This window comes from Thrips palmi, unplaced genomic scaffold, assembly GCF_012932325.1.
Source record: "Thrips palmi isolate BJ-2018 unplaced genomic scaffold, TpBJ-2018v1 HiC_scaffold_1, whole genome shotgun sequence".
NCBI lineage: Eukaryota > Metazoa > Arthropoda > Insecta > Thysanoptera > Thripidae > Thrips > Thrips palmi.
The window spans coordinates 8,424,025-8,449,220 of record NW_023144620.1 but is presented as its reverse complement, the minus strand read 5'-3'; the positions used below and the strand labels follow the sequence as shown (position 1 = coordinate 8,449,220).

The window sequence follows — 25,196 nt, the reverse complement described above, 5'->3', positions numbered from 1 at the left end:
GCAGGGACGAGCCCCTGCAGCCGCCACCGCCGCCGCCCAGCCAGAACCTCCTTGACCTGGCTCTGGAGGGACGCTCCATCCTCCTGCAGCAGCGCGCGCCCTCGCAGCCCGGCGCCCCGCACCCGCACCAGCACCCCGTGCACTCCCCGGTCGCGACCCACGTCGAGACCAAGACCTTCAGCCCGCTGCAGCTGCAGCTGCGGATCGATCTGCACAGCGAGCAGGGCGTGGACGTCCCCGGCCGGGTGCACGCCGTGCCGGCCGTGCGCACCAGCTCCCAGAGCGACGCGCCCTCCGCGCCCCTCGACCGCCGCCAGCGCGCCCAGCTGCGGCGCCGCCACGAGCAGCAGAAGCCCGCCGAGCAGGTCGTGTACCAGCGGCGCACGGCCACGCGCCCGCGCACGCCCGCCGCCTGCCCGCGCACGCCGCTCGCCATGAGCACCATGAGCATGCCCGCCGCGGGCCAGAAGTTCGCCACCGACGACGCCAGCGTGTTCGGCTCGGCCGAGGAGGCCTCCGCCTGCGTCAAGCGCCTCTTGGCCAAGACCGGCACCAGCGTCGTGGAGGAGCACCGCGTCACCAGCAGCACCAAGAGCAGCACCACCTCCGCCATCGACTACCTGCAGGACTCGTTCGACTTCCTGCACCAGCGCCACATGAAGAACCTGTCCGACGTGATCGCCCGCCACCAGCGCCAACAACAGCCGGCAGCGGGCCAGGAGGAACAGGTGCAGGCGGGGCTGAGTCAGCTCAGTCAGCAGCAGCAGCGCCACAAGAAGCAGGTGCACATCCACCAGAGCGCCTTCTACGACGGCCTGGGCCAGAACGGCCTGAGCGACGCCACGAACGACATGCAGCAGAACACGTTCAAGTCCACAAAGACCATCAACCTGAGCAACAACAACAGCACCAGCAGCAACAGCAGCGTGGACCTGGACGACGCCAAGATGCTGCAGCAGACACAGCAGCGGCGATGCGCGCGCGAGAACTCCACGTCCAGCCTGCAGTCCCAGTCCTCGGTCTCCAGCGCGCGGTCCGAGAGCTTCGACAACTGCAACAACAACTTCTGCGACGCCGTGTCCTCCGTCAGCAACAAGTCCAACACCACCAAGATTTCGTCCAAGTCGTCCACCAGTTCGTCCAGCACATCGTCGACGTCGTCCTCCACCACGCGCATGCAGCAGTCCTTCAGCTCCTCGAAGAAGGTGGTCAAGCAGTCCTTCTCCTCCAGCTCGCAGGACTTCGAGGACCGCATGGGCATCGACGTGATGCTGACGCCATCCCTCGGCGGCCCCGCCGCGCCAGGCACCCCCACCACGCCGAGCACCCCCGTCGGCACCGTGGCCCTGCCAGAGATGGCCTCGGCCTCCACCAAGAAGGTCAAGCAGACCACCAAGGTATCGTCCTCGTCGTCCATGATCTCCTCCAGCTCAGACCAGCCCGACCAGGTCGAGTGCAAGCAGAGCTCCAAGGTCTTCAAGGCCAAGACGGTCAAGAAGTCCGTCTCCGACGGCCGCCAGGTGCACACGGACGTGGACAAGTACTCCGAGACGGCGGAGGAGGAGGCGGAGGGCTCGCCGGACAAGCCCGTCATCACCTTCAGCCACGTGTCCAGCGAGGGCAGCCACCAGGCCTTCACGGACAACATCGTCCGCTTCGACTCCTCCACCCTGTCCTCGCCCAGCCGGTCGCGCAGCCCCAGCCCCCTGCTGGAGATGCCCGCGCCCTACAACGACCTCGCCAAGGAGATCAAGAGGCCCCCCATGGAGAAGGCGTGAGCCTCAGCCTACACTCCAAAGACTGCATCATCCTTGTCATATTTAATTACTTATTATTACCATTACTTTTCACTTCCCCTTGGCCCCCCCCCCATTTTCATCCAATTTCAATCACTGTCTTTGATCTAACTTGGCACGTAGTCGGACTGTGGTCGTGATTCGTTTTTGTTTCGTCGATGTGCTGTGATTTAACGTCCTTACATTGAAGCGTGGATTGGACATGACTGTGAAAAGTGCTCTGTCGTTTTGTGAGAAAGTACACTATATTTCGCTTCATTTTGAAAGAGATTCGCATTAACTTATTATGTATACACGCACCTAGTTGTTACTTCGCGTAATTTTACTTTAGTGATACTCATCCAGGATTTAGGAAGCGTTTAAGAAAAGAAAAGTTGTCAACGCTTTCAGAATGATATTATCCGAGTGCCAATGCCTGATTTATTCGAGGATACTAATTTGTTTTTGAACATTTCTCTCGTATCTTAATTTTCACTTCTCGCAATATAGCTTATTGACCTTATGTCAATCCTGGCCCTGACGAAGGCGATGTCGAATGTGCTGAGCCGTAGTAAATGTTTGCGCGGCGCACAGGATTATCCTCGCGCCAATTCTTATGTAGAGTAATTTATTGCCAGCTTGATAACTCTCAAACCTAAAGATCTCTTTGCGTGGGTCTCTCGGCGTGACGTGGCCCGGTGACTCACCAAATCGGCAGAACGATCGGCATGGGTGCTCCCTGCTGGCCGGGCCGCCGGGCCTTGGCCGAGTCAGCGCGCGGTAGATATGACTTATTGTGATAACAGGTAGTGAGCAGTAAAGCCAAATATAGTCGATTCGTTATTATGATCGTATTACTATTATTATATTATTGTGTCGTGCGGTGCGCAGCAGCCATATCGCGGGCAAGCCCTTGTATGAAAAATACCTGTGTTTTTTGCTTCCACTGCATGTACTTAAAATTTTTATCGTGTTGATGTATATGAAGTGTTTGAGTTTTCTAAATAAAAACAAAAGATCTAAACGAAGTGTTGTATTTTCAGCCTAAAAATTGGGGACTGGAGCCGAAAAAGAAAAGAAAGTCACTCATGATGTACAGAATGAAAATAAACACGATCCCAGAAAAGAATACACAAAATGAACTGGAGGGGAGGGAGGAGAGGAGGTAGAAAATGCATACAGACGTCACACAAAGGTGGTCCCTCTTGCACGCAGTGTGCTCAACAAATTCAACTTGACTTATCATGTCGAGGGGGGGGGGGGAAGGGCCGTTTGTCGCCACAAATTTCGCACGGCCAGAGAAGCTCTATGAATAGAAGTGGCCGGGCTCCAATTCGCAAGGAAATCCCCGCGGCTTTCTCTCTGGCTGTGCGGCTCGCTGTGCGAGGTGCTTTGTTCGAGATCTCTTTGAATTACATCGCGAGGGCCGAGGCGGGGCGGGGGGTGTCAAATTGGCGGGGGGAGTGGGGGGAGTCCTCAAGTTGCCAAATTATCGCTCCGAAAGGAAGGGAGGCACGAAGCACGCCACTGTACAACTCGCATTTCGCAGCGCTACATAAGTTTGACCGAGGATGCCAGCCTGCCGCACCGCAACGCGCGTCGCTTTGTCTCACCCCTTCGGGACGCCCCGTGAGGGCGAGAGAGACAGAGGGGCCGCGAAGGGTTCTCCGCGGCGTATTGTGTCTAGAGTCTAGGGGGACTTGATGGGGCGGGCGAGTGCGTCCGGCACGCCGGACTCGGAGATGAAAAATTCTGTTGAGCTGGCCGCTGGCCGGCGGCTGGCCGGCTGGCTGGCGGGCTGGCTGGCCGTCTGGCTGGCTGGCCGCCGCCGCTGCCGTCAGTCTGCTGGCCGGCCGCCAGCCCCTAAACATACAAGAGTGTGTAGGATGTCGCGGCGCACCCCTTCTCACGCGTCGGCCGAAACCATTTGCCGGCGGCGAAGAAACGAGATAGTGCGCTCGTGTAAGTTCGGCGGCGAAACAGGGAACTCTACGAATTGACCTCAAAACTAGCCGCCGCCGTCCATCAAGTCTAACGCGAGGGGGGAGGGGGCGGGGAAGCTTCCGCGAAAACTACTCGAAAACAAAGCCGAGCGGGAAGGCGGGAAGCAGTCAAAGCTGGCCGAGTGTTCCATCAAAGTCAGCCGGACGCTTTCGCGCGCTCTCGTCAGCGGTGACACTAATCGTCCGACCCACGCGAAGGAATCAATCTTAAGCCAAGAAAGAAGAAGAACACAATCGAACAATGAAAGTTCCTTGGAGGACGCGCCCCGCTCTATAACTCAGTACACAGGACAAGCGGCCACGTGGGTTCGACACTGCTAGCAACGCGCCGCAAGAGACGCTGCGGCCGCCAAAGCCTCCACACATCCACACACACACACTCTCACTCTCTCTCTCTCTCTCTCTCTCTCTCTCTCTCTCTCTCTCTCTCTCTCTCTCTCTCTCTCTCTCTCTCTCTCTCTCTCTCTCTCTCTCTCACACACACACACACACACACACACACACACACACACACACACACGACCCCTGTTGCAGTTGGCGCCTTCAATCTGCAGCAGTGCCTCGCAAATAGACGCAAACGCAACTCGGCGCGCTCATAAGCACTCAACATGCACATGGCGCGCATCGAGCACCACTCGCTGCTCGACACAGCGGGACGCGGAGCGCTGACAGAGGAGTGGTTGTCATAACAGTAGTCAGAGGCCACAAAAACCGGCAACTCACAGACTGCTGCGTTGTGCTGACTTGTGCTAAATTTATTTCAATTTTTTTAAGCTTTTCAATTTGTTATATTTTGAAATGATTACTCTATGGACGGCCTTGAGGTCGCCTCTGATCGTGGCTGAGTTGTTGGGGAGGGTTCCCCTCTGGTCCCCTCCCTGCGGCTAGCCGGGCTAGCCTCGCACCTGCCCCCTTCGTCACAACAAAAATCACAGCGCCACGCGCGAAATCTAAACTGTCGCGCGGTGGAGCGGCGTCACCCCTCGTCAACACGACGCCAGAGGGCGGCCTGCTTTTGCGCAACAAGAGCTACAAGAGCACGAAAACGGAAAGCTATCTCGCTGCGTTTCGTTTTCGCCGACGACGTCGCAATGCATCGGGGTCGTCGTCGAGGCGGGCGACGTGCATCTGTCGTCCCGGTGGACGGGCTGACGGGCGCCGGGTGGCGGACACCCAAAACGAGAGCCAGGACTGTCGGAATGTGGATCTGTGTTGTGGATTGCTGGCTGCGACGTTACAGAAAATGAAAACTCCTTGCGCCGGCTTGCCGTGCTGCCGTTGCAGGCCCGCCCAGCAACCTCATTCCGAACATGCTTCACCGCTCTGTCTCTCTCGCACTCATCGGGCGTCCCGCGAGGGTGCGAGGGAGACAGAGCGACGAGGCACTGTTCGGAGGGAGCCGGCCCTCCCCCTCGACGGCGGGGTTCGCGGCGCCTGGCGCCCCCAAACGCTTCCCCTTTCCAGAAACGCGATTCTCCTAATATTGACAGACGTATCGCCGAGGCGCGCTCGCCTCCAAGATAGGCCGCGGCCTGGCCCGGCCCGGCCCACCTGACAGAGGCAACCTTCCCTGCCGTGCTCCGCGCTCCGCGTGCACCGGGCAGGGAACGCCCTGGCCAAGGCCCTGCCTGGCGTGTTGGTCACTGACCCTCCCGATGCCGCGGCGGAGATCCGGCTGCTCGTATTTCCACGATCTCCAACCCGCAACCCGCGGGACAGTACAAGAACAACAACAAACAAAGTCGGTTGGAAAAGGTGACGAGTTGAACCCACGCCCACAGTGCGTCCGCCCGCTGGGGTCGCGGCTGCTTTTGATTTAAACTTAGCGCGCAAGATGGAAAGGGGAAAACACGAACAGATCGGAAAAAACAAGTTTGTAACAAGCGGATGAGGGAACCGCGTGTTTACGCCGATAAAACGCTTTACACAGCTCGGCGGGGGCTTGGCTTTGGTGCGGCCAGTGCGGCCAACCTCACCCCGACCTCACCCCCCTCCCCCGCCGGCGAGGGAATGCCCTTTAAAGCGCGGGCTGCACGGGTCTGGCCAATCACAGACACCCTGTGGCCCTCCTGCGGCCGCGGGGCGGGCACACACGTATCTAGTCGGCTGCCAAGGGGGCGGGGGAGGGGTGTGGTCCCAGCCGTGCAGAGGTGGCAGTCAACATCATCTTTTCACATCAAAATGCGGCCTATAGATCATGGCGGCTGCCAGCTGCGCGATGGACGAGACACAACACGGCGTACGCACGCGTGTTTACACCTCATTTTCGGGGGCCGTGACGTCGGCGACGTCGGCGACGTCGGCCGAGGCAAGGGAATCAGAGAGACGCGTTGCTGCTGCGGCGAGGCGGTGCTGGCGGTGCTGGCTCTGACCTTGGCGAGCTGGCGCAGGGTGAGGGCCAGGACGTGGGGGTGCGTCTGGTGCAGCAGGGGCTGCAGGGCGGTGGAGCTCTTGCAGCGCGGGATGATGTGCTCCATGGCGGTCATGGCCTTGGCGGACACGTCCTCACTGCAGCACGGCCGCGACATCACCTGCGGGACGACGACGCGCACTCAGGCTGTGCGATTTGCGACAACGTTCGTGGTCTTCCGGCGGTGGAGGCGGTCGCTTTCCTGCGTGTTTTCGCGTTCTGGTGGGTCGCGGCCCCCATAAAACCGCCCCCCCTGCTCTCTGGCCAGTCGGCCATCGCGTCCGCCACACACTTCAGCAGCTCTCTGTCCCTCTCCCCTCACCCTGCAGTCCCTCTAGACCCGCGCTAAGTGCAGTGGCGGCCGGATGCGCCCTCTGCCGTCATCGCGGCCAGAAGCTACGTAAACTGGTGAACTACGTGAACTACGCGAACTACGTGTGCAGCGTGCACAGCGGGCTGTCTTATCGGGCGGCTTGCGTCAAGCAGCCGCCTTTTGGCGGTCGAGACCCCGTTCCACGCCATCTGGCAGCCGCTCCTCGGAGGGGTGGGGGGAGGAGTGAACGACCCGCCGCCTTCGTGTACGTACTCTGAGTGCGGCACACCTAATCCGTCCCGCTTTTCTTCAATTACTGTAACGCGATCCAGAACCGTGGGGTGGCGGCCACCTCGGCGGCCACAGGGGACACGGGCTTCTCGTGCCGGCATACAACAACACCACGCGCTCGGGGTGGCCAGGGTGGCCGGGGTGGCCAGGGTGGCCGGGGTGGCCGCTACCAAGGGGCGCGCAAGGTCGACGCGACGCCTGCGGTGTCCTTTCGTCGCTCCGCCTCTCTCGCACCCCTACGGGCCGCCCCATGAGTGCGGCAGAGACAGAGCGACGAAACGCTCTCGCTGCTGCCTGCGGCGCCATGCGGCGCCCCGCGGCGTGCGCCCGACCCTTGTCGTGTCACCTTTTAGGAGGAGAAGTGGTTCGGCTCTGCTTTCGCGGCGCGCTGAAATGGTCATAAGGAATCCGACGGGGTGGAGCGCGCGGCCGCGACCCCACGGCAACGCGTCGACGCGGAGAGGGTAAGCGGGGCTCGGCGGCCATCGACGCCCGAACGGGTCTCCGTCTCGGATTCCGACTCCAAGGCAGTGATTGGCACACACAGTCTGTAAGTCCAGTACCTCGGCCAACGAGGTGAGCACGTGCTGGCCGGCAATCTCCTCGACGTGCTTGGCCGAGTGGCGGCCGAGCTGCCCCAGGGCCCAGGCCGCGGCCTCCAGCACGGCCTCGTCGCCGTCGTCGCGCAGTACCGCCACCAGGCCCTCCACGGCCTGCAAGGGGCGGGGCGGTTAGCAACAGGGACGGGCAAGGCCTCTACGTCGCCTCTAGGTCACCGACCCTACTGTTGGTGTCTGGGCTCTCAAAATTAGGGAAGAAATATCGTCGTATTTCATGAGGGTTTGCTCGATTTTGCACCCGAATTTTGCTGTTTTTTAATCGTTTTTCTTTTCTTGGGGAAGCTCTCGGGTTTTAAGGGATTTCAGGTGCTGAAGTGGACACAGGATTTGGTGACTGGTTGCCTCCGCTGGTCGAAAGGCTGAGCCGGGACTTCCCCGTCACAGTGTGCCAGCCGCTGGCTGACCTTGGCGGCGATGACGGCCAGGGCCAGGACGGGCGAGTGCGCGGCTAGGTAGCCCAGGGCGACGGCGGCGTGCAGCCGGCAGAGGCCCGGAGTGTCCTTGAGCAGCTGCGTCAAGGCGCAGCCCGCCCCCGCGTCCACCGCCAGCTGCGACAGCTGCAGCCACAATCACAGCGCGGCGCACCTGTGAGTTGCCGACCTTGGTGATCTTGGTTCAGCCGCCGCCGATGCGCTCACCTGCAAGGTCCGCTTGCAGAGGTCGCGCAGCAGCAGCACGGCGGCGTGCCTCACGGCCTCCTTGTGGTCCAGCACGGCCGCCACCACGGCGCCCATCACGTCGTCGTCCAGCGTGGCCACCAGCTCCGCGAGGGGGGCGGAGTGCCTCGCCACGCTCCACAACGCCGTCAGCGCCTCCAGCTAGGGGAGGAAATGGGTTTAGGGAAAGCAAGTAAACTTGGGCCGAACCAACATGCGGTATGGCCTCGGGGGAGGGGAGGCTATTGCCATGCTCTTGCCTTCAAGGCCGGCACGCTGAGTCGGGTCGCGACGGCCTGCAGGGCGCCGCTCTGGGCCACCCGCACGGCCAGGGCCTCGTCCTGCATCGCCAGCAGCCCCAGGGCGCGCGTGGCGGCCGTCCAGGAGCACGCCGTGGAGGACGACGAGCAGGATGCGGACGACGAGGACACGCCGCGCACCGGGAGGTGCAGGCAGCGATCCACCAGGTCGAGGCAGCCTGCTCTAACGTGAGGACCACCGTCAGGGCGTGGTGGCCACGGTGTCATCCCCTCAGTGGCTCCGCGGCGCGTTCCCAGCTCCAGGGCGTGTACCTGGAGTCTCCAGCACCGCCCTGGCCAGGTCGGCGCCGTGGCGGGCCAGCTCGGCGGCCAGCCGCAGGGCCGGCAGGCACGGCGGCGCTGCCACTGGCCTACAGAAGGCGTGCGTCAGGCACCCCGACGACACGCAGCGCGCCGCCAGCTCCGCGGAGTGCGCGCTCAGCGAGGTGAGGGCGTGCAGGGCCAGGTCCCCGATCACGGCCTGGGGGAGCAGGCCGAGGAGCAAGCGAGTCCCTCGCACTGCACGAACGATGCGGCCAACCCACTGCATTATCGGAACACGGTACCAACTGGGTGGCCTCGACGAGGGCAGACAGCACCGAGGGTTTGGCCACGTGCTTGGCGGTGACGTTGTAGGCCGCGAGGTGCGCCAAGGCCGCGGCCGCCAGGCGGGCCGTCTCCATGCGCACGGCGTCCAGGTCCTTGCCGACAGCACCCGGCTGAGCGCCACCCCCGTCCTGGTCGTGCAGAGTCCGTGCGTTCAAGTAGACTGATCTGCTGCCTGACCTCACCTACGGAACTGCCGTCAATTCCGGTTTCTCTCTCACCGCCAGCCACGTCTCCTTCTTGTCGCCGACGGCGTCCTCGGGGCGCTCCGGCCACGAGGGCGCCGATGACAGCATGTCCACCAGGAGAGGCAAGGCGCCGCCGGCCACCAGGACCTTGGCTCCCGCCTTGGACTCGGCGGACTTGGCGCAGTCCTGGGCGAACAGCTGGCGAGCCAGCGTGTAGTCCGCGAGGGCTGCGAGCCAATTCGTATTTTACTGTCATGTACAAACGTTACAAACGCTGTTAGTACTCGCTGTTAGTGTTATCTGCTCTGTGACGAGGCAGAATAATTTTTGCTAGAAATTTATTTAAGAGAATTGACATCATAAAACCTTCCCAGGAAAAATTTTTTACTTTCAAAAATAGACTTACCCGTCTTGTTTATTTTTTTACTCACCAGCTGATGCTCGTTTCGCCGCCATTGCAGTTAGGTCAAGCAGTCTCAGTGTTGACTCATTGTAAATGCAACGGACTGCATCTTAAGGCATGGACTTGGCGGTCATGTGCTTCAGACAAGCGCTGCTTCTAACACCTGGGATGGGCTTATCAGACAACTAACATCCAAACAAATCAAAATCAAAACGCCGCAGCGGTTTGGACTTAGGCGCGCCAAACCCAATTTGAGGGCGTTGCCTCCGTACTACAAGGCAGTGCTGTCGGGCGAGGGGCAGGGGGGAGGCGAGGAGGCGAGGGGGGTTGCAGAAAGTGAAAAGGGGAGGGGGAACCATGTGCAGCGGCTTACGGAAAAGAAACAGAGGGCCTCTCTAACCTTCAATTGTTGCATCAGAAGGCCGTCTGTGGCTTAACCTGGGGGCGAAAACACACAAAATTTAAGAAAATGGTTGGTTATTCTATGTTAAGCCTACATGAGCTGTTTGATTTTTATTTTCTGTGGGAGAGTTTCTATTTCAAAGTGTTGACTGTCGTCTGCAACTATGTATATTTTCCGTCGAGAACCGAGTCTAACCAGAACGAAGTAGATGTTTCCACCGAACACTTTTCATGTTATCCTTATTTTGAAAGTGTCACTTATTTATTTGTTCGTCAAAGTGTCTTAACTGATTCCTTTGAACTTACTACATGTGAAATAGAAGTTTAGGGAAGTCCTGGAACATGCTCTTCAAATTTCCTGGAGGTGTGTTCTAACCTCAAGACCTGTATAAACCAGCACTCATGTTCACTGTTAACCTTTGGCCGGAAGTTTACTTCGGAGTTTTAAAATTAAAAAAATATGTGTTGGTTTCGTTTATTTTTCATACATTTCATTTTATCAATTTTTGAAATCTATCTTTGCTGTCTGTGACTCCATGTACCAATGGATGAATAATACCTAATTTATATCTGGTCTACTCTATTCAAGTCTTTATTATTTTCAGATTCGGCATTCGCCTTCAGCCCTCAAGCCATGGCTAGTAGTTGAAAGGCTTCCGATCAAAAACCGCTGGCTATACCCTCCTGTAACAACACAACTACATCTGCCAATCCCCAATTATGAAACTGTAAGAAATCAACCTTGTCATGTTTGTCAGTTTTGACACTGGTAGTATTTCATTCATGCTGAATAATTAAACCATTTATTAATTTTATCTTCAGCAGTACCGACCATATTCAAACCCATCAGGTAGGCCAAGCCTGTGGGGTAGATTTATGGACAATGTCAAACAAGAGATGGCTAAAAATAAAGAAATGAAGGAAAGTTTGAAAAAATTTCGTGAAGAAAGGGAAAAGCTGGAACAATCTGATGCTCTTCGGAAAGCAAGGTATTTTTAAAATTGTTTGATCTTAGAAGAACTGTCTCCTCATTCTTTTGTTATATTGTAATAATAATGATCTAATTATCATTTAGGCAGAAGTTTGAGTCTGTTGAGTCAGAAGCAACCAAAAGTACTGAAGTACTGAAAGGAAAGATTGGTGCTTTAAAAGGGAAGGTCCAAGAAGCCATGGGAGAAGTTGGGAAAACCGAATTTGCTAAGAAAGCTGGTTGGTATCCTTTTGTATCCCTTTGTATTTCTATGCATTAGGCCTGAATGAATTATCATATGTACCCATTTTATACAGGCCAAATCACTGACGATTTGGGAAAGTCTGCCAAAGAGGCAGCTGAGAAATTGTCTGAACAAGGTCAAACCATAGGGAAAAGTGGAGCTTTCAAGACTGTCACTGAGGCTGCAGAAGTTGTAAAGAAAGAGCTTGACAGTGGTTATCGTGGGAATGTTTATCAAGCTCCAACTGAGCTACGCAAGCGTCGAGAGACTGGAGATTCAGAAGATTTGAAGCCTGTTGAGCCTAATACTGAGGCTCTGGGTATGGAACTTCATAAGGACTCAAAGTATGCATCTTTCCTTTCATGCCCCCTCTTTTTAACAAGAAGGTACTGAATGAACCCTGTATGCTTAATGTCTTCTACTTCTGCAGGTTTTATCAAAGTTGGCAAAACTTTAAAGACAATAATCAATACATAAATAAAGTACTTGATTGGAAAATGAAATATGATGAAAGTGACAATCCCCTTGTCAGAGCATCTCGAGCTGTTACTGAAAGGGTCACTGATATCATGGGAGGCCTTTTCCAAAAGACTGAACTATCAGAAACACTGACCGAAATTTGTAAAGTAGACCCAAATTTTGACCGTCTCCAATTTTTACGCCATTGTGAGACTGATATTATTCCCAACATTTTGGAAGCTATGGTAAGTTGATAAAAGTTTTTCAAATATAGGCTTGCAAGTTTTAATTAACTCAGAATGGTTAGCTAAGTACTACTTTTTGTTTATTTACAGGTTCGTGGAGATTTGGAAATATTGAAGGACTGGTGTCATGAAGGTCCTTTTAATATACTCTCCACTCCTATTAAGCAAGCCCAGAAGATGGGTGCCCGTTTTGATTCTAAAGTACTTGATATTAAAGACGTTGATCTCACAATGGGCAAAATGATGGATCAGGGCCCTGTTCTTGTTATTAGTTTTCAATCACAGCAAATTATGTGCCTGAGGGATGCAAAAGGTGCTGTCTTGGAAGGAGATCCTGAAAAAGTTCTTAGAGTTATGTATGTATGGGTATTATGTAGAGATATGTCTGAATTAGATCCAAAAGCCGCCTGGAGACTTCTTGATTTATCAGCACACAGCACAGAACAATTATTATGAAAAGATTTCTTGTTGTATTAGGACTTGAATACTGTTGTGCTAGTGAGAGCTTCAGTTTCTCTTCAAATTTATGTTGTATTGAGGAAGGTGGATTTGCACTTTCAACTTAGAAAAAATGTAGAGTTTAATTTATTTTTTTATACCTTTTTTTTTTTCTAATGGAAACTTTTAAAAGTGCAAATACTTGTTCCTTTTTTTGTTATTTTGTTGATCAACTGAGAGAAACTTTTGAAGCTTTCTCTGAGCTGTGCATCATACTACCCGCCTGAACTTTTCATTTGTGATCAAGAGTACTGTTTGTCTCATTTGCTGGTTCAGAAGTGAAGTACCATCACTTCATGTATGTATGTGATAATCTTCTTGTTAATGTCATATTCTGTTTGCATGACCCTGTTCTGTTTTTGAATAATATTTATGTACTTGACGCCGGCTGAATGAAACATTTCCTTGCCGTTATCATGAGTACATCACCATGCTTTTCAAAGAAAAGCTATGTGAAGAACTTTTGAGGCAACAATGGATTAATTATCCCTCACAGTATTTCCTAGCAATCAAAGGACCCAAACCACTATCCATAGTGCTGATTTAATTTTTTTTTCCCATCATAAAATATTTGGGGAGAAATAATATTCCATCATCATACATATGTACAGTGCAAGGGGGGCTGGGGGCTGCAAGTTAACTTGCCAGTCACACCCACTGCATTTTCTCAATAATGTCAACTGGTTGATCTTTGTGAGTGAGTAGGCCTTGAAGCCAATCAACTGCTTTTGATTGTTACTGTTTAAATTTTATGGACATCTAGGGGTATCTTAATTAGACTTGTAACATCCCCATTCCGCATAATTTAAATTGGTAACTAATGATGCACATTGGTAAAATACCCATTGGCATCTGGCTCTTAAGAGTCTTATCCACTAGTCAAATTTTGGCAAAGTTCTAGTGTTTTTTCTCTCCTTTGATTCCAATGTAAAGGATAGTTTGAAGAAGAGGAAGAAAACTTTGTTAGATAAAAGGACATGTAAAAATGATATATTGAGCATTACATTTATTTACAATAAGATTCCTATCTCCATATCACAACTCAACATGAATATCACAATGGCAACATATCTTCTAGCACCTTTAACATTAAAATCAATAAATGCACAATTAGATAAGATAATGGGTATCACAACATATTCATTGCAAATTATTCTTTGGAACAGAAAATTTAAAAAAATCATTAGGTCACTTATAAACCTTTAAGAACATTACTAGGTTCGATGATTTGATTCTCTTCCGTTGTCATCTGCTCAGCTAGTGGAAATTTGATCCTGGGCATTTCTTTGATAAGCCACCAGTCATCTATCACTTCTCCATCCTGTTCAATGACAACAGTTAAAGTATAGCAGTTGCTGGCTAAAATAAGTCAAAAGTCTGTTAAGAAGCTTGCTTACCAAATCATCAGATACTTGTTGCAAATTGAGGTGGGTTGCATTGTGCACTTTGATTCGAGAATAACCATAGTCACTACTACGAAAAGCGGACCATGGAGGTAGAGCATTGAACGAATCCACCCTTTCCTGGCAGCCCTAAAATAGTCAAAGCTATTATTAAACAGAATGTATAATTTCCATTGCAGAAGAATATAGAAAAAGAGTTGGTTTAACTTACAGCAGAGCCCACAACAATATGAACTGGGGCTTTTGGGTTTGTGTAAGGTTTGTCAAAGGATCCATTATATACTTTGTAATTGTACAAAGGCCAGAATCTTTCATATGAATGCTCATGAGCCCACACTTCCAAATCAACACCATACTTGTAAAAAAGATCTTCAAGGGCAAACCTGAAATCAAAGCAAAATTTATGCATCACATTCAAATTGTAGTAGTAACACACACAGACTTGCAAAAGGAAGAGTATTTTGACTTACAAGCGAAGTGGAGTGAGACCATAGCGTAATCTATTTTTCACCAGGGTGCAGTCGTCGTTATCTTTGTTACTACAATACATGGGTCTGTGACCCATTGTAATGATCCATGGACGTACTGTTCTGTTTGCAGGATGACTGGCTTCCTAAAGTTTCACCAAACATTAACATTAATTATTTGTGAGGGACGAGATACAATTAGGTTCAGGACATGAGAAGGATAGCACACTTACTTTCAAGTCATTTTCAAGCCATTCATACTGTTTCACCAGCATCTTAAAACCATAGCGCAAGTAATAATAATATTCTGTTGAGAATGAGATAAAATGTATTGGGCCCATGTTGAAACTGAACATCATGTTTTCGTAAGGGCCAGGCATGCTAAAACGAGCTCTATAGTGGCTGAAATTACTGCAAAAAAAAATACATGATGATTATAAAGACTTTAAACCTTATGTAAAACATTGACTTAAAAAGTGTACTTACTAGGCACTCTCATGATTTCCAACAGTTGTCATATAGGGCACATAAGCAGCAATCGATTCGATTTGGCGCATGAATTCATCACCAACTTCCCCATCAGACTAAAAATAAAAATTTTAGTCAAAAAGTGACTACCCTCACTTAAATAAGGCATGGTGAGGCCAGTAAACTCACATCATCCATATTGTAGGCAAAATCTCCAACATGAATTATGGCATCGTAAAGTCCAGCTTGAGTTTCTGATTGAAGGCGAGGAAGAGACTGGGCGTTGACATTGCCCATATCACCATAGATAGCAATTGATGGCGCCCACCCCGTCAAGTTCATTGGAGGAGTCACAAACCAGAACACAGGCGACCAGCCGAGGTCACTTCCAACATGGTAATCTGAAGCAGAAAGAACAAAAATTGAAGCTAAAAATAAAACAGCTACAGAGGATTTAAAATTAATTAATTGAAGTACCACGGAAGAATGACATACAGTATTTAGTCTCTGGCTGAAGACTATCAGGATCTTCGTAGTATATGGTGACTCGATGAATATACTGGGATGCTTGCTTATGTCCTCCATCGACGAAGAGAGTACACGAGCCACTCTTGCTTTGCAGTAGCTGGTCACCTCCCCCATATTTCACAATTGAATCTGTTTTATTACCTGTCGACCATGTCACCACAATGGATCGTTCTTTCTCTGTAAACAGAAGGATCAGCTGATTTAGAGTACTGGAAAATTGTACGACACTGTCACTGTATAGTCTTTGTCCCGTAACTTCAAACACCTAGAAATACAACAAGGAAACAAAGAAGTGGACGTAGAAAGACATATGAATAAAGCGTTTGGCTGAGAATAGTGACAGAATGACAGGACCTTTTGACACTGGAATCGAGGTTAGGACATTTCTATGAGTACTGCGTACCTCCGTAGGAAAGATGAACCTGCTCCGGCTGGTACCTCACAGTGGCAAACGAGGAAGAAAGTAATGAGAGCATCGAAACTCCCACGAAGAGAACCTGTCCCTTATTCGGGACCATTTTGACAGGAGCCCGCCGCCGTCGCGAGCAGACAACAACTAACAACTCGCCCACTCACACACACATACACTAACACACGCACACCAGGAAGTTCGACCCCGACCCCGCGCAGCTGCGCGGCGCACAACACTGGCACAAAAAGCAAGCGTGCTGAAATTCTCGGTCCCGGCAGATAGCAGAAGTCGCAACACCGTTATCAGCCCAGCGCACGGCACAGACTGCGGCCATAAACAAGGCCCGACAGCAACTACCCAGCACCCAGCACTGCGACGACGCAGCGACGAGAGGGGACGAGGGTGTACTACGCGCTGCCTATGCCCCGGGTGGCCTGTCCAGGAACCAAAGCTGGAACTAGAACTTCTGGAAGGAAGGCACACTAATAGCACAGAGTACACAGTCGAAAGAAAGAGAAACGCAGTTAAGTTTTTTCAAAAATTTATTTCAAACTCGATACAAATGGACACCGTTTCCCACGGAGTGCACTGCTACGAAAGTAGCCTGGTAAAAACTGAAGTTAGAAGGTGAGCGGCCGTCGCGTCGACGACAGGGAAGAACGATTGAGACGGATGTGGGCGGGCGTCGGGCTGCAGGCCTGGCGAGAGGCCTGGAAGCCCTCGGCCTTAGCCCAGGAAGATGTGCGACCGGTTGGTGGGCTCCGGGCTGAGGCTGGACGCGCACGCCCTCCCCGTGGAGATCCTCATCTCCAGCTGCACCCGCGCCGCCTTGCGATCGAACGTCTCGGGCGACAGGGCCCTCCTGCCGAACACAGAGGAGAGAGCGCTTTCAAACCGTATGCCTTGGGTTGGGTGGGCGAGTGCGCGCCGCGCCGACGAGCGCCCGGCGGGCCTCCGGGTAGGCAACCGGGTGACTGCGGCGTCTGCCGGCACGGCCTACCCCGAGCTCCGCGGGCGCTCCGCTGGACCGCAGGCAGAGTGATGCCGGGGGTAGTTTCCGTCGCTCTGCCTCTCTCGCACTCATGAACGGTGCGAGAGATTCCCGGAACCAGTCTGCTGGGGACGGGGCTCACCGCAGCTCCTCGCGCAGGCTGGCCGTGGCGTAGGCCTGCTCGCGGGACTCCTCGACGGCGCGCTCCTTGAGGCGTCGCAGCTGGCGGATGCGCTGGTCCTTGTCGCGGATCTCCCCGCGCTGCGCACGCTGCCGGCACTCCTCCTCCGCCAGGACCCTGCCACAGAGAGGCCGTTAAAGCGTCCCCGAGCACGTCGTCCAGAGGGTCCTGTTCGTCGTCGCGCACCTGGCGTGCAGCACGCGGTGCTGGCGGCGGCGGCGCTGGTTGCTGCGGTGCAGCTTGGCGCGCACGTACTCGCGGTGCTCCAGGGCGCGCTCCTGGGCGCGCAGGGCGGCCTTCTCGCGCAGGGCGGCGCAGCGCTCGCGCCACAGCTGCAGGCCGTGCTCCAGGTCGGCGTGCAGGGCGCGCGCGTCCGAGTGCTTGGCCTCGCGCTCCAGGCTGGGCGGCGTGGCGGAGAGAGTGCAGTTAGCAGAGAGGACGAGGTGACAAACGACCCACAGTGGGCCAGAAGACAGGTCAAAACTCTAGACGCGTTTTGAGCTTCAGAATCGCTAAATGGGACTTGAACCGAGAGTGTGACCCCACCAATGGATTCTTCGTTGGCAGAGCAATCCATTGGTGCGGGTCACACGTTCGGTTCGAGTCCCATTTAGCGTCTCTGGAGCTCAAAACGCGTCTCGAATTTTGCCCGCTCCCCCCATCGGTCTTCTGGCCCACTGTGAAAAGGGAAGCCCCCGCACCTGGCCTGCAGGGCGCGCTGCTGGCGGCGCCGGCGGATGCGGCCCTTGTTGTTGGCGGCGCGCTGGTGGCGCTCGCGGGCCGACGCGCGCATCACGCGGACGCTCTCCTCGGCCTGCACCGCGAGCAGCGAGGCCCGCTCCAGCCGGCAGCGCTCCCACTCGCGGTTCGCGCTCGCCGCCCTCTGCCTCTCCGTCTCGGTGGCGCGCTGCCGGCGGCCCTCCGCCTGCGCCTGCCGCGACCGCAGCTCCTCGTCCAGCAGGCGGCGGTAGCTGCGCTCGCCCTCCTGGATGTGCAGCAGCTTCTCCTCCACTTCGAGGCGCCGCGCCGCGTACTCCTTGCTCCGCTCGCCCTGCAGCACCATCTGGCAAAGCGGAGGAAGTCAAATGAGCACCTTGGCTCCATTTTCACGTCAAAATGACATCATTTGACGTCGTTTGGACGAAACCACCCTTTGTAGGACAAAACGTTGCCACTTTCACTCGATCCCAAACAGACTCTCTCTGTCTCTGTCGCACTCATAGGGCAACCCGTGGGAGCGAGAGAGACAGAGCTACCCACCCTCTGCACGTCCTCCTCCAGCACGCGCAGCTGCACCCTCTCCTCCTTGAGGCGGATGCTCTCCTCCAGTCGCTGCTGCGCCAGGCGCAGGCTGCGCTTCACGGCCTCCATCCTGGACAGAGGGACCACGTTAGTGGGAGCCGCGCGGTAGTCAGCAGACTCTGAGACTCAGCCGCCAAACCTGCGTGCGTTCTCCTTGGCCTCCCACTGCCGCCTCGCGTTGACGCTCGCCTGCCACTTGGCCGCGCGCTCCAGCTCCATCTAGCAAGGGAATCCAAACCGCACGTAAATCGAACGAAAGCCACATTTCGCGATGGTTGGTCGAAGCGACAGACGAGGATAGACAGACAGACAGACCTGCCGCCGCAGCTGTCGCTCCTGCTCCCACTGCAGGTGCGCGCGGTGGGCCGCCTCCTCGTCGCGCCGCTCCTGCTGCTTCTTCATCGCCATGCTCTCGAGGATGCGGCGGTCGTGCTCCGGCACCACCACCTCCTCGCCCAGGCCGAGGCCGAGGCCCAGCACGCTCCTGCAGCAGCACAGGTCGTTTGCAAGTTAGCGCCGCGCGTAATCAGCGCGCCCGCCTCGTAGTCATCAAGTCGTCAGCGCGTTACGGCGCGACAGGCGGCGCGGCCCGCAGTGCCCGGAGTGCGTGGGCGGCTGGCCGGGCGTGGCGCCGAACTGTCACGCCGCCCAGCGCCTCGAGCGCGAGGCAGCGCGAAGCAGGTGAGGCGCGTCCAGTCCAGCCTGCCGGAAGAGACTCACCCCGGCATCCAGGAGCCCAGGTCGCTGGGCGTGGCGGTCTCCAGCCTGGACAGGCGCAGGCTGTGCACGACGCCGTGCTCGGCGCTGTGGACGGTGCTGCTGCCGCGGCCGCTGTCGCAGTCCGGGACGGACAAGGACGCCGCCTTCCTGGGCGACAGGCAGGCGGCTTTCCGCGGCGAGGGGCACGACGTCGATGCGCTGCCCACGCGCACCGCCCCCCGCAGCCCGCGGAACAGGGTGCGTCGCGCGCCGAGCCGCGACCCGGGAGGCCGCAGTGGCCGAGCGGCGCGCCGACGGGGGCGCATCCGCGACGAGCACCGAGACTCGGACTGCGACGACAGCGTGCCCGAGGACGCGGGGCGCGGGGGTCGACGGCGTGGGTTCGGCGGCGTCCCTGCCGGCCGCTGGGCCGGCACAGACTTGGCCTGCCCCCAGCAGTCCACGAGCACCGTGCGCGGCCTAAGTGCAGAGAAGGTTAGCCGGGGAACCGGAGGCCAAACTTCGAAAAAGAGGACGCTTGCTCTGTTCACCTGTCCGTCGACGGCGTGCTGCGCTGGCTCCTCACGCTGCGGGCCGGGCTGGTGGCCGCGCTCAGGTTGGGGCTGATGGCCCCCAGGGCGACGTCCAGCCTGTCCAGCCTCGAGACGGGCTTGGCCTCCAGGCGGCATTCCGGCCGGGAACCCTGCCTGGAGTCGAGAGCAGGTTCGAGGCTCACCCTGTTGGCAAGCCTGGCGGCGTTCTCCTTGTCGAGGAGCTCCTTCCGCGAGGGCGGCGGCGACGGCGACGTGCAGTGCGCGCTAAACGTGATGACCTTTTTGGCGTCCTTCCTGCAGTCCTCGGGGGGCGTCCCCGGGGCCCTGGCGACCACCTTGGCGTCGCCCTCGGGGCCCTCGGGCGAGGCTGCCTGGAGAACGTCCCTCTTGGCGGGGAACAGCGGGGCCGCCAGGGCGGCGTCATGGTCGCGTTTCGGCGAGTCAGGCAGGAAGACGTGGCCGACGTGGCGCGGGGGACTGGAGCCCTTGCTGGAGCCCCGGCTGGAGTCCTGGCCAAAGCGACCGGCCTGCTGCACCAGCTGGTGTCGGATGGCCCGACACGCGTGCAGTTTGGCTGTCGGGGAAGAAGACGTTGTCACTGTCTCTCTAAGACGATGCACTCCATGAGTGCGAGAGTGCTGCGCGGACGACTCACCCTGCCGTTCGTCCTCCGTCCTGCGGTGCACGGCCTTGAGCACGCTGGAGGGCACATCGGGCGGCAGCGTCGCCAGCACCTCCTGCTCGCTGCGGTACAGGAGCTCCACCGGCTGCGAGCGGACACACGGGAATGAGTTGGGACGAACCGAGGGTTTCCCTCTTGCTCCACGGCGGCTGCTGCAGCACTGCACGCACCTTGACGCCGGCGCGCCGACACGCCGCCAGGGACCGCGGCGACGTGAGCACCACTGGGCTGTGCCAGGCCGCCGCCGAGTCGAAGTTGAAGAGGTCCAGCTTGGCCAGCTGGAGGTGCAGGGCCAGGGGCTCCGGGCTGCCCCTCGGACTCCCCTCAGCGCCCCAGCGGCAGCGGCGCTCCACCTGCATCCTGCACCAGCAAGGACATCAGCAAGGACGTTAGGCAGCCTGCAAAGAAAGCCGCGCCGTCACAGCGGGGGTCGTTCACCATTGGAAGTGGCTCTCGAAGGCCAAGAAGGGGGCCATGCTGATGCTGCTGAGGTCTGAGGCGCCGCCTTGGACTGTGGAGTGGAGACTGGCGGTCCGACTGCCGCGCGCTGGAGGTTGAGTCTCACTGGACCGGGGCTGGGTGAAGAGGAGACGAGCTTCGCAGCTTCGTGGAGAGGGGACCGAGGGGACACGACATTGCGCGCGGAAGGGACACTGGAGGCTCCAACAGATTTCCGTAACTCGCGGGCCTCTGTCCGCTATTCCCGCGTCGCGATATGAAAAGTGGAAAATTACACGCACTCTTGACAGGAGCCCCGCGGCTGCCCGCGGCGGGGAAGGCCGGGGAGGGGATGCATTGAGCGCTGCAGCGCGGCGAATGGCGGGCGGAGGGTGCGGAGCTAGCGGAGCCCCTGGCAACCAAACACGAAGGGCGGCCTACCTGCCCGGCGCACGTGCCGCAGCTCGAGTCGCTCTGTCTCTCTCGCCATCATGGGGGGCATGGGGCCACCGGCAGGGGTGCGAGAGAGACAGAGCGAGTTTGGAATGAGGCCAGGCCCGGCCGCGAGCAACAGCCCAACTCTTCACCCCTCCTGTTTTGGCAAGGGGCGTACGGGGGGCAAGTAGTTCGGTCGCAATACTGCGATCCAAAACACGGCAGGTCTCGAGGGAAGTTCCGTACTTCCATTGGTTTTCGATGAAACACTTCTGACTATCGAAACCTGGCACTTATTCTTTTTGGCAAAGCAGCTTCTAAGTACTGCACTGTACCACTCGTCTGAATGGCGGCAACCTCACCTCTGTTCGCAAGGCCAGTTCGTCACTGCCTGGGCAGGCTGAGGCTGGTCAAGCCTGGCCACGGGTCCACCGCGAGGTCCAGCGAGCCATAGTTCTTCAAGGCCCCCAGGACCGAGTCCAGGGCCCCGCCCGGTATTCCGTTCCTAGCTCCAGGGGCGAGCCGTGAGCCCACTGCTGGCAAGACTGGGGGTGCCGGGCCTGCCCGGGGCCTACCGCCCTCCGCAGAGCCCTCGCGGGGGTAGTCCGCCGCTCCGCCGCCTCCCCCCCCTCTTCCTTTCCCGCGACAAACTGGTGCTAAGCACGCGTGGCGCCACCCCAGCGCGGCGATCAAGCCCTCCCCTCCCCTTCCATTCCCCGCCCCGCGAAGACGCGCATCACCTTGGCCAATTCCGCGTCGCTTGACGCCGAGTTTGCAGTATCTCCGTCATAGAGAATGTTCCATAATTAAGGGTTATTACACCCGTTTGAATGAAACAAATGATGGAAGAAAATAAGTGAAATACCAATTTTACAACAATGAGTATGCATTTTAATTAAAATGAATGAAGAGTCGGTAAGGCTGACAACAATTGACGAACATGTTACAAAATTTACAAACAACAATGTACAATGCAGAATAGAAGACCGTCAAGGCTTCCTCAAATATAATATATGCAAAAATGCATACAATTTAATAGTCCACATGAACAGCACAGTCATCACACTGGTAAAGGTTTAACACAAAAAAAATCACGAACACTGTACCCCGTATCCAAGAATTGAATCTAAATTGGAACCAGGGATTTTTGTTGGAGGCATCACAATAGTAGCAACTTTATCTGTGGCATCTTTCACGCTATAACCCAGAGCTGCATAAAGTTTTCTGTGATTATAATTTACAATACTTTTATCTGAAGTAAAATCTAATGAAGGCATTAATTTAATGACAATTTTTTCCTCTTCGTCCTTCTTTCCCTCCTTTTTTCTCTGTTTTGTGTTTTTTTTAGTTTCAACAGGTTCAGTTTTATTTTCTAGGACAGAATTCCCTTTTTTCGATTGTTTGCGCTGTTTCCATTTCTCCATCCGCTCCAAAGTTAACGCAGAGAGGGCATGTGTACCATTCGATTCTGCTGTAGAACTATTAGATAATTCAACATCAGGTCCTTTTCTTTTTTTTTCCAAAGGTGCAAAATTTGTAGCTTGATCTTCCTCAGGACTTTGCTTCCTTTTCTTTTTGTTTGCTCTTTCGTCCTCAAGGTTGACAACTTCAACAATTTCAATAAATTGATCTTCCACAGGACTTTGCTTCCTTTTACTTTTGTTTTGTTTTCTTTCCTCTAAGTTGACAATTTCAATATTTTCCCTGGAGTTATCACTTGAATGGGCAAGTTTTCGTTTCAGTTTCTTGAATTTAAGAGTTTTTATGTTGCTACTTGCCGATGCAGCCTTGACTTCCTTGTCCTCAGAATTTTTCTTGGTACTTGGAGAGTCAACCAGTCTTTCGCTTATATCTTCAGGTTTCTTGTTTGTTCCTTTTGAAGTGGCTTCAAAAGCGGCGGAATTCACAAAAGAAATGCAATCAACACTGCAGTCTAAATTATTTTCTGCTTCCTGAATATCTTTTTTCTTTTTCTTCTGTTTCTTCTGAACTTCTAAGCACTTGCCAGAAACTTCTGTAACAAAATTATCATTGTCCTTGACCACAGAAGTTTGCAAAGTACTGAGAGATTCGTTTGATTTTCCACTTACATCTTTAGATTTCTTCTTTTTCACTTTTGGTGTGTTTTCTTCTACAACGGAGTATTCCAATGAAGAACTACAATCCAAACTTTTATCCAGGATTTCGAGTCTCTCCTTTTTCTTTTTCTTCTTGTTTTGATGGTCTTCTGAGAACCCATCAACAATTTCTGTGACCAAATCACAAGTGGCCTTGTCTACAGATGTTTCCAAATTACTTGGAGATTCATCCAGTTTTCCACTTTTGCCTTTAGATTTCTTCTTTTTTGCTATTGGAGGGCTACTGCAATCCAAGATATCATTAATTTCAGTTTCCTGCATCTCTTTCTTCTTTTTCTTCTTGTTTTGACGAACTTCTGAGCACTCATCACCAATTTCTGTGCCCAAATCGCCATTGGCATTGTCTACAGTTGTTTCCGAAATACTCAGAGAACCCAGTTTTCTACTTTTGTCTTTCGATTTCTTCTTTTTCACTGTTGGAGTACTATTGTCTAATGAAGAACTGCAATCAAAGATATCATTAATTTCAGTTTCCTGTACCTTTTTCTTCTTTTTCTTCTTGTTTTGAGGGACTTCTGGACACTGGTCAACAATTTCTGGAACAGAGTCAACATTCGAGGGTGTTGTGTCATCAAGAGGTTCATCAGTGTCCTTCCTTTTCTTTTTCTTCTTTGATTTCTTTTCATACCCATTTTCCAATCTTACTTCCTCAGCTTCATTACCTTGAAGCTCATCTAATGATGTGTCATTTACCGATTCTGTTGAAGTATCAGCCATATCTTTTATGTACTTTGAAACAAATGAAACCTCAACATCACCCCATGTGACACTTTTCCTTCGTTCCTTTGAGGAACTGTCTAAAATTGAGTTATTGCCAGGGTCATTTTCTTTACCAACCAAGGCAGCATCTTCACTGCTGTTGTCTTCCTCATTGTTCACTTTATCTCTTCGATCCACTTGAGCCTTCTTCTTTTTGGCCAAATTGTTAAAATAATCTACACTGCTCCCACGGCTTTCTAGCCTTTGGAAATTGTGGTATTCAATTTGAGGCCCTACAGCCACCTCAGCCAAATCGTCATTAAGTTTCCTCTGGCTAGAGTCTGGATCTGGTACTCCTAAAATACAGGCCAAATCCTTACTGGAGGCCCGTGATAGATCCTTACCCCGAGTGAACTTATGATAACTGAAAACAAGCAACAGGTCAAAAATTAAACAGTAATATAGGAATAGTTAAAATATCCATCATTTCAGAAAGTATGCTTACTGCACACGGGCTCTTGACTTTTCAGACATTGATTCAAGTGATTTGGTTTCTCTCTCTTCTGAGAACTTGGCTACATCATCTGATGTCCCATTTTCTTGGGAAAGATTTGCAAGAAGTTCTTCAAACCCTCTCTGTTGGGCAACAGCAATATCGCCCTCTAAACCTAGACAACCTAAACCTGCAAATAAGAACACAAATTTAAATGCAGTTAAAATTAAGTGAAAAAAAAAAAAATCATTTATTTATGAGCTACGTAAAACATACCTCTATTGTCAGCTTTGAAGGCTATATGCAAGGGTTCAGCTTTGCCACTCTCGTTCACACCCAGGCCTTTGCCCTCCGACCATCCCATTTTTTGAATCAATTTCAAACCAATACTGTTGGTCTCTGGAAGCATCACATGAAACAAAACAAAATGTACAATTAATAAAAGGACAATTAACAAAAAGACTAATCAATTTAATTTACAACATATCCAGACGCAACAACTATAACGGCTGCTCAAAACAAGGATTTTAAACTCGGAAGGTGCAAATCATGCCCGGTGAACAAAAACTCACAACCATTTATGACAACCATATCTGAGAGTCGAGAAGTGAACCCAAACCCCAACGGAACGCGGGAATAAATACCACAGCCCTGAACACTCTGACTTCTGGCTATACATGCGGTGTCAAAGCGAAAGGTTACAAGAATTTCGTACCTTGCGCCCAGTTGGCATTGATTTTCGCCGAATGAGCATTGTATTTCCGTTTTTTTGCTCTCGGTTCGGCCAACATGGACATGTTTCTAAAGTTGAGGGTAAGTCACTTAAAGTCCAAGATATTTTAGTTAAACTGATATAAACACGTGGAGTGGAGTGTGCAAAGCAGAACGCAGAAAGGTATCACTGTGAATAGCCAAGCGCTATTG

General features: G+C 53.7%; 6 protein-coding genes across 7 annotated transcripts; 2 read left to right on the top strand and 4 right to left on the bottom strand.

Moving 5' to 3' along the window:
• The first annotated feature begins 443 nt into the window (after positions 1 to 443).
• On the top strand, positions 444 to 1,778 carry LOC117643785 (uncharacterized protein DDB_G0271670-like). Its single transcript, XM_034382871.1, has one exon. It carries the CDS (start codon positions 444 to 446, stop codon positions 1,776 to 1,778), a length of 1,335 nt encoding a protein of 444 aa, XP_034238762.1.
• Positions 1,779 to 7,714: 5,936 nt separating this feature from the next.
• Positions 7,715 to 9,798, bottom strand: LOC117643776 (sperm-associated antigen 6-like). The gene is made up of 5 exons (XM_034382859.1): positions 9,593 to 9,798; positions 9,195 to 9,388; positions 8,934 to 9,104; positions 8,051 to 8,230; positions 7,715 to 7,969 (listed from the first exon to the last, which is right to left on the bottom strand). Exons 1-5 carry the CDS (start codon positions 9,615 to 9,617, stop codon positions 7,715 to 7,717), a joined length of 825 nt encoding a protein of 274 aa, XP_034238750.1. The 5' UTR covers positions 9,618 to 9,798.
• A 101-nt stretch (positions 9,799 to 9,899) lies between these two features.
• Positions 9,900 to 13,373, top strand: LOC117644683 (mitochondrial import inner membrane translocase subunit TIM44). 2 transcript variants are annotated; one of them, XM_034384298.1, is made up of 7 exons: positions 9,900 to 10,036; positions 10,572 to 10,694; positions 10,789 to 10,955; positions 11,042 to 11,175; positions 11,254 to 11,524; positions 11,611 to 11,884; positions 11,975 to 13,373. In XM_034384298.1, exons 1-7 carry the CDS (start codon positions 10,034 to 10,036, stop codon positions 12,338 to 12,340), a joined length of 1,338 nt encoding a protein of 445 aa, XP_034240189.1. In that variant the 5' UTR covers positions 9,900 to 10,033; the 3' UTR covers positions 12,341 to 13,373. The 2 variants fall into 2 exon arrangements, with proteins under 2 accessions (XP_034240189.1, XP_034240197.1); XM_034384306.1 differs by having other exon boundaries at positions 10,792 to 10,955; positions 11,975 to 12,340.
• On the bottom strand, positions 13,357 to 16,018 carry LOC117644673 (acid phosphatase type 7-like). The gene is made up of 9 exons (XM_034384288.1): positions 15,652 to 16,018; positions 15,216 to 15,425; positions 14,910 to 15,121; positions 14,739 to 14,836; positions 14,486 to 14,663; positions 14,256 to 14,398; positions 13,997 to 14,168; positions 13,780 to 13,914; positions 13,357 to 13,703 (listed from the first exon to the last, which is right to left on the bottom strand). The coding sequence occupies exons 1-9, from the start codon at positions 15,764 to 15,766 to the stop codon at positions 13,575 to 13,577; spliced, it is 1,392 nt and encodes a 463-aa protein (XP_034240179.1). The 5' UTR covers positions 15,767 to 16,018; the 3' UTR covers positions 13,357 to 13,574.
• A 166-nt stretch (positions 16,019 to 16,184) lies between these two features.
• Positions 16,185 to 21,687, bottom strand: LOC117643768 (coiled-coil domain-containing protein 177). The gene is made up of 12 exons (XM_034382847.1): positions 20,508 to 21,687; positions 20,240 to 20,429; positions 20,043 to 20,154; positions 19,385 to 19,961; positions 18,855 to 19,001; positions 18,450 to 18,618; positions 18,274 to 18,353; positions 18,093 to 18,204; positions 17,774 to 17,895; positions 17,019 to 17,231; positions 16,794 to 16,949; positions 16,185 to 16,522 (listed from the first exon to the last, which is right to left on the bottom strand). Exons 1-12 carry the CDS (start codon positions 20,543 to 20,545, stop codon positions 16,387 to 16,389), a joined length of 2,052 nt encoding a protein of 683 aa, XP_034238738.1. The 5' UTR covers positions 20,546 to 21,687; the 3' UTR covers positions 16,185 to 16,386.
• Positions 21,688 to 21,810: 123 nt separating this feature from the next.
• Positions 21,811 to 25,193, bottom strand: LOC117644634. Its single transcript, XM_034384248.1, has 4 exons — positions 24,988 to 25,193; positions 24,549 to 24,671; positions 24,285 to 24,462; positions 21,811 to 24,203 (listed from the first exon to the last, which is right to left on the bottom strand). The coding sequence occupies exons 1-4, from the start codon at positions 25,067 to 25,069 to the stop codon at positions 22,034 to 22,036; spliced, it is 2,553 nt and encodes an 850-aa protein (XP_034240139.1). The 5' UTR covers positions 25,070 to 25,193; the 3' UTR covers positions 21,811 to 22,033.
• Positions 25,194 to 25,196: the final 3 nt, after the last annotated feature.

Coding starts and splice junctions, on each gene's coding strand:
- LOC117643785 (XM_034382871.1), top strand. CDS start 444: ATGAGCATGCCCGCCGCGGGCCAGAAGTTCGCCACCGACGACGCCAGC.
- LOC117643776 (XM_034382859.1), bottom strand. CDS start 9,617: ATGGCGGCGAAACGAGCATCAGCTG. Junction 9,105..9,194: donor AGAAGGAGACGTGGCTGGCG/GTGAGAGAGAAA, acceptor CTGCACGACCAG/GACGGGGGTGGCGCTCAGCC. Junction 7,970..8,050: donor TCTGCAAGCGGACCTTGCAG/GTGAGCGCATCG, acceptor TTGTGGCTGCAG/CTGTCGCAGCTGGCGGTGGA.
- LOC117644683 (XM_034384298.1), top strand. Junction 11,176..11,253: donor CGAATTTGCTAAGAAAGCTG/GTTGGTATCCTT, acceptor CATTTTATACAG/GCCAAATCACTGACGATTTG. Junction 11,525..11,610: donor GAACTTCATAAGGACTCAAA/GTATGCATCTTT, acceptor CTACTTCTGCAG/GTTTTATCAAAGTTGGCAAA.
- LOC117644673 (XM_034384288.1), bottom strand. CDS start 15,766: ATGGTCCCGAATAAGGGACAGGTTCTCTTCGTGGGAGTTTCGATGCTC. Junction 15,122..15,215: donor TCAGCCAGAGACTAAATACT/GTATGTCATTCT, acceptor TTTCTGCTTCAG/ATTACCATGTTGGAAGTGAC. Junction 14,399..14,485: donor GGCTTGAAAATGACTTGAAA/GTAAGTGTGCTA, acceptor GTGAAACTTTAG/GAAGCCAGTCATCCTGCAAA.
- LOC117643768 (XM_034382847.1), bottom strand. CDS start 20,545: ATGGCCCCCTTCTTGGCCTTCGAGAGCCACTTCCAATG. Junction 18,205..18,273: donor GCCAAGGAGAACGCACGCAG/GTTTGGCGGCTG, acceptor CCCTCTGTCCAG/GATGGAGGCCGTGAAGCGCA. Junction 16,950..17,018: donor CACCGCGTGCTGCACGCCAG/GTGCGCGACGAC, acceptor TCTCTGTGGCAG/GGTCCTGGCGGAGGAGGAGT.
- LOC117644634 (XM_034384248.1), bottom strand. CDS start 25,069: ATGTCCATGTTGGCCGAACCGAGAGCAAAAAAACGGAAATACAATGCT. Junction 24,672..24,987: donor CAATGCCAACTGGGCGCAAG/GTACGAAATTCT, acceptor TGATGCTTCCAG/AGACCAACAGTATTGGTTTG. Junction 24,463..24,548: donor CTTCAAAGCTGACAATAGAG/GTATGTTTTACG, acceptor TCTTATTTGCAG/GTTTAGGTTGTCTAGGTTTA.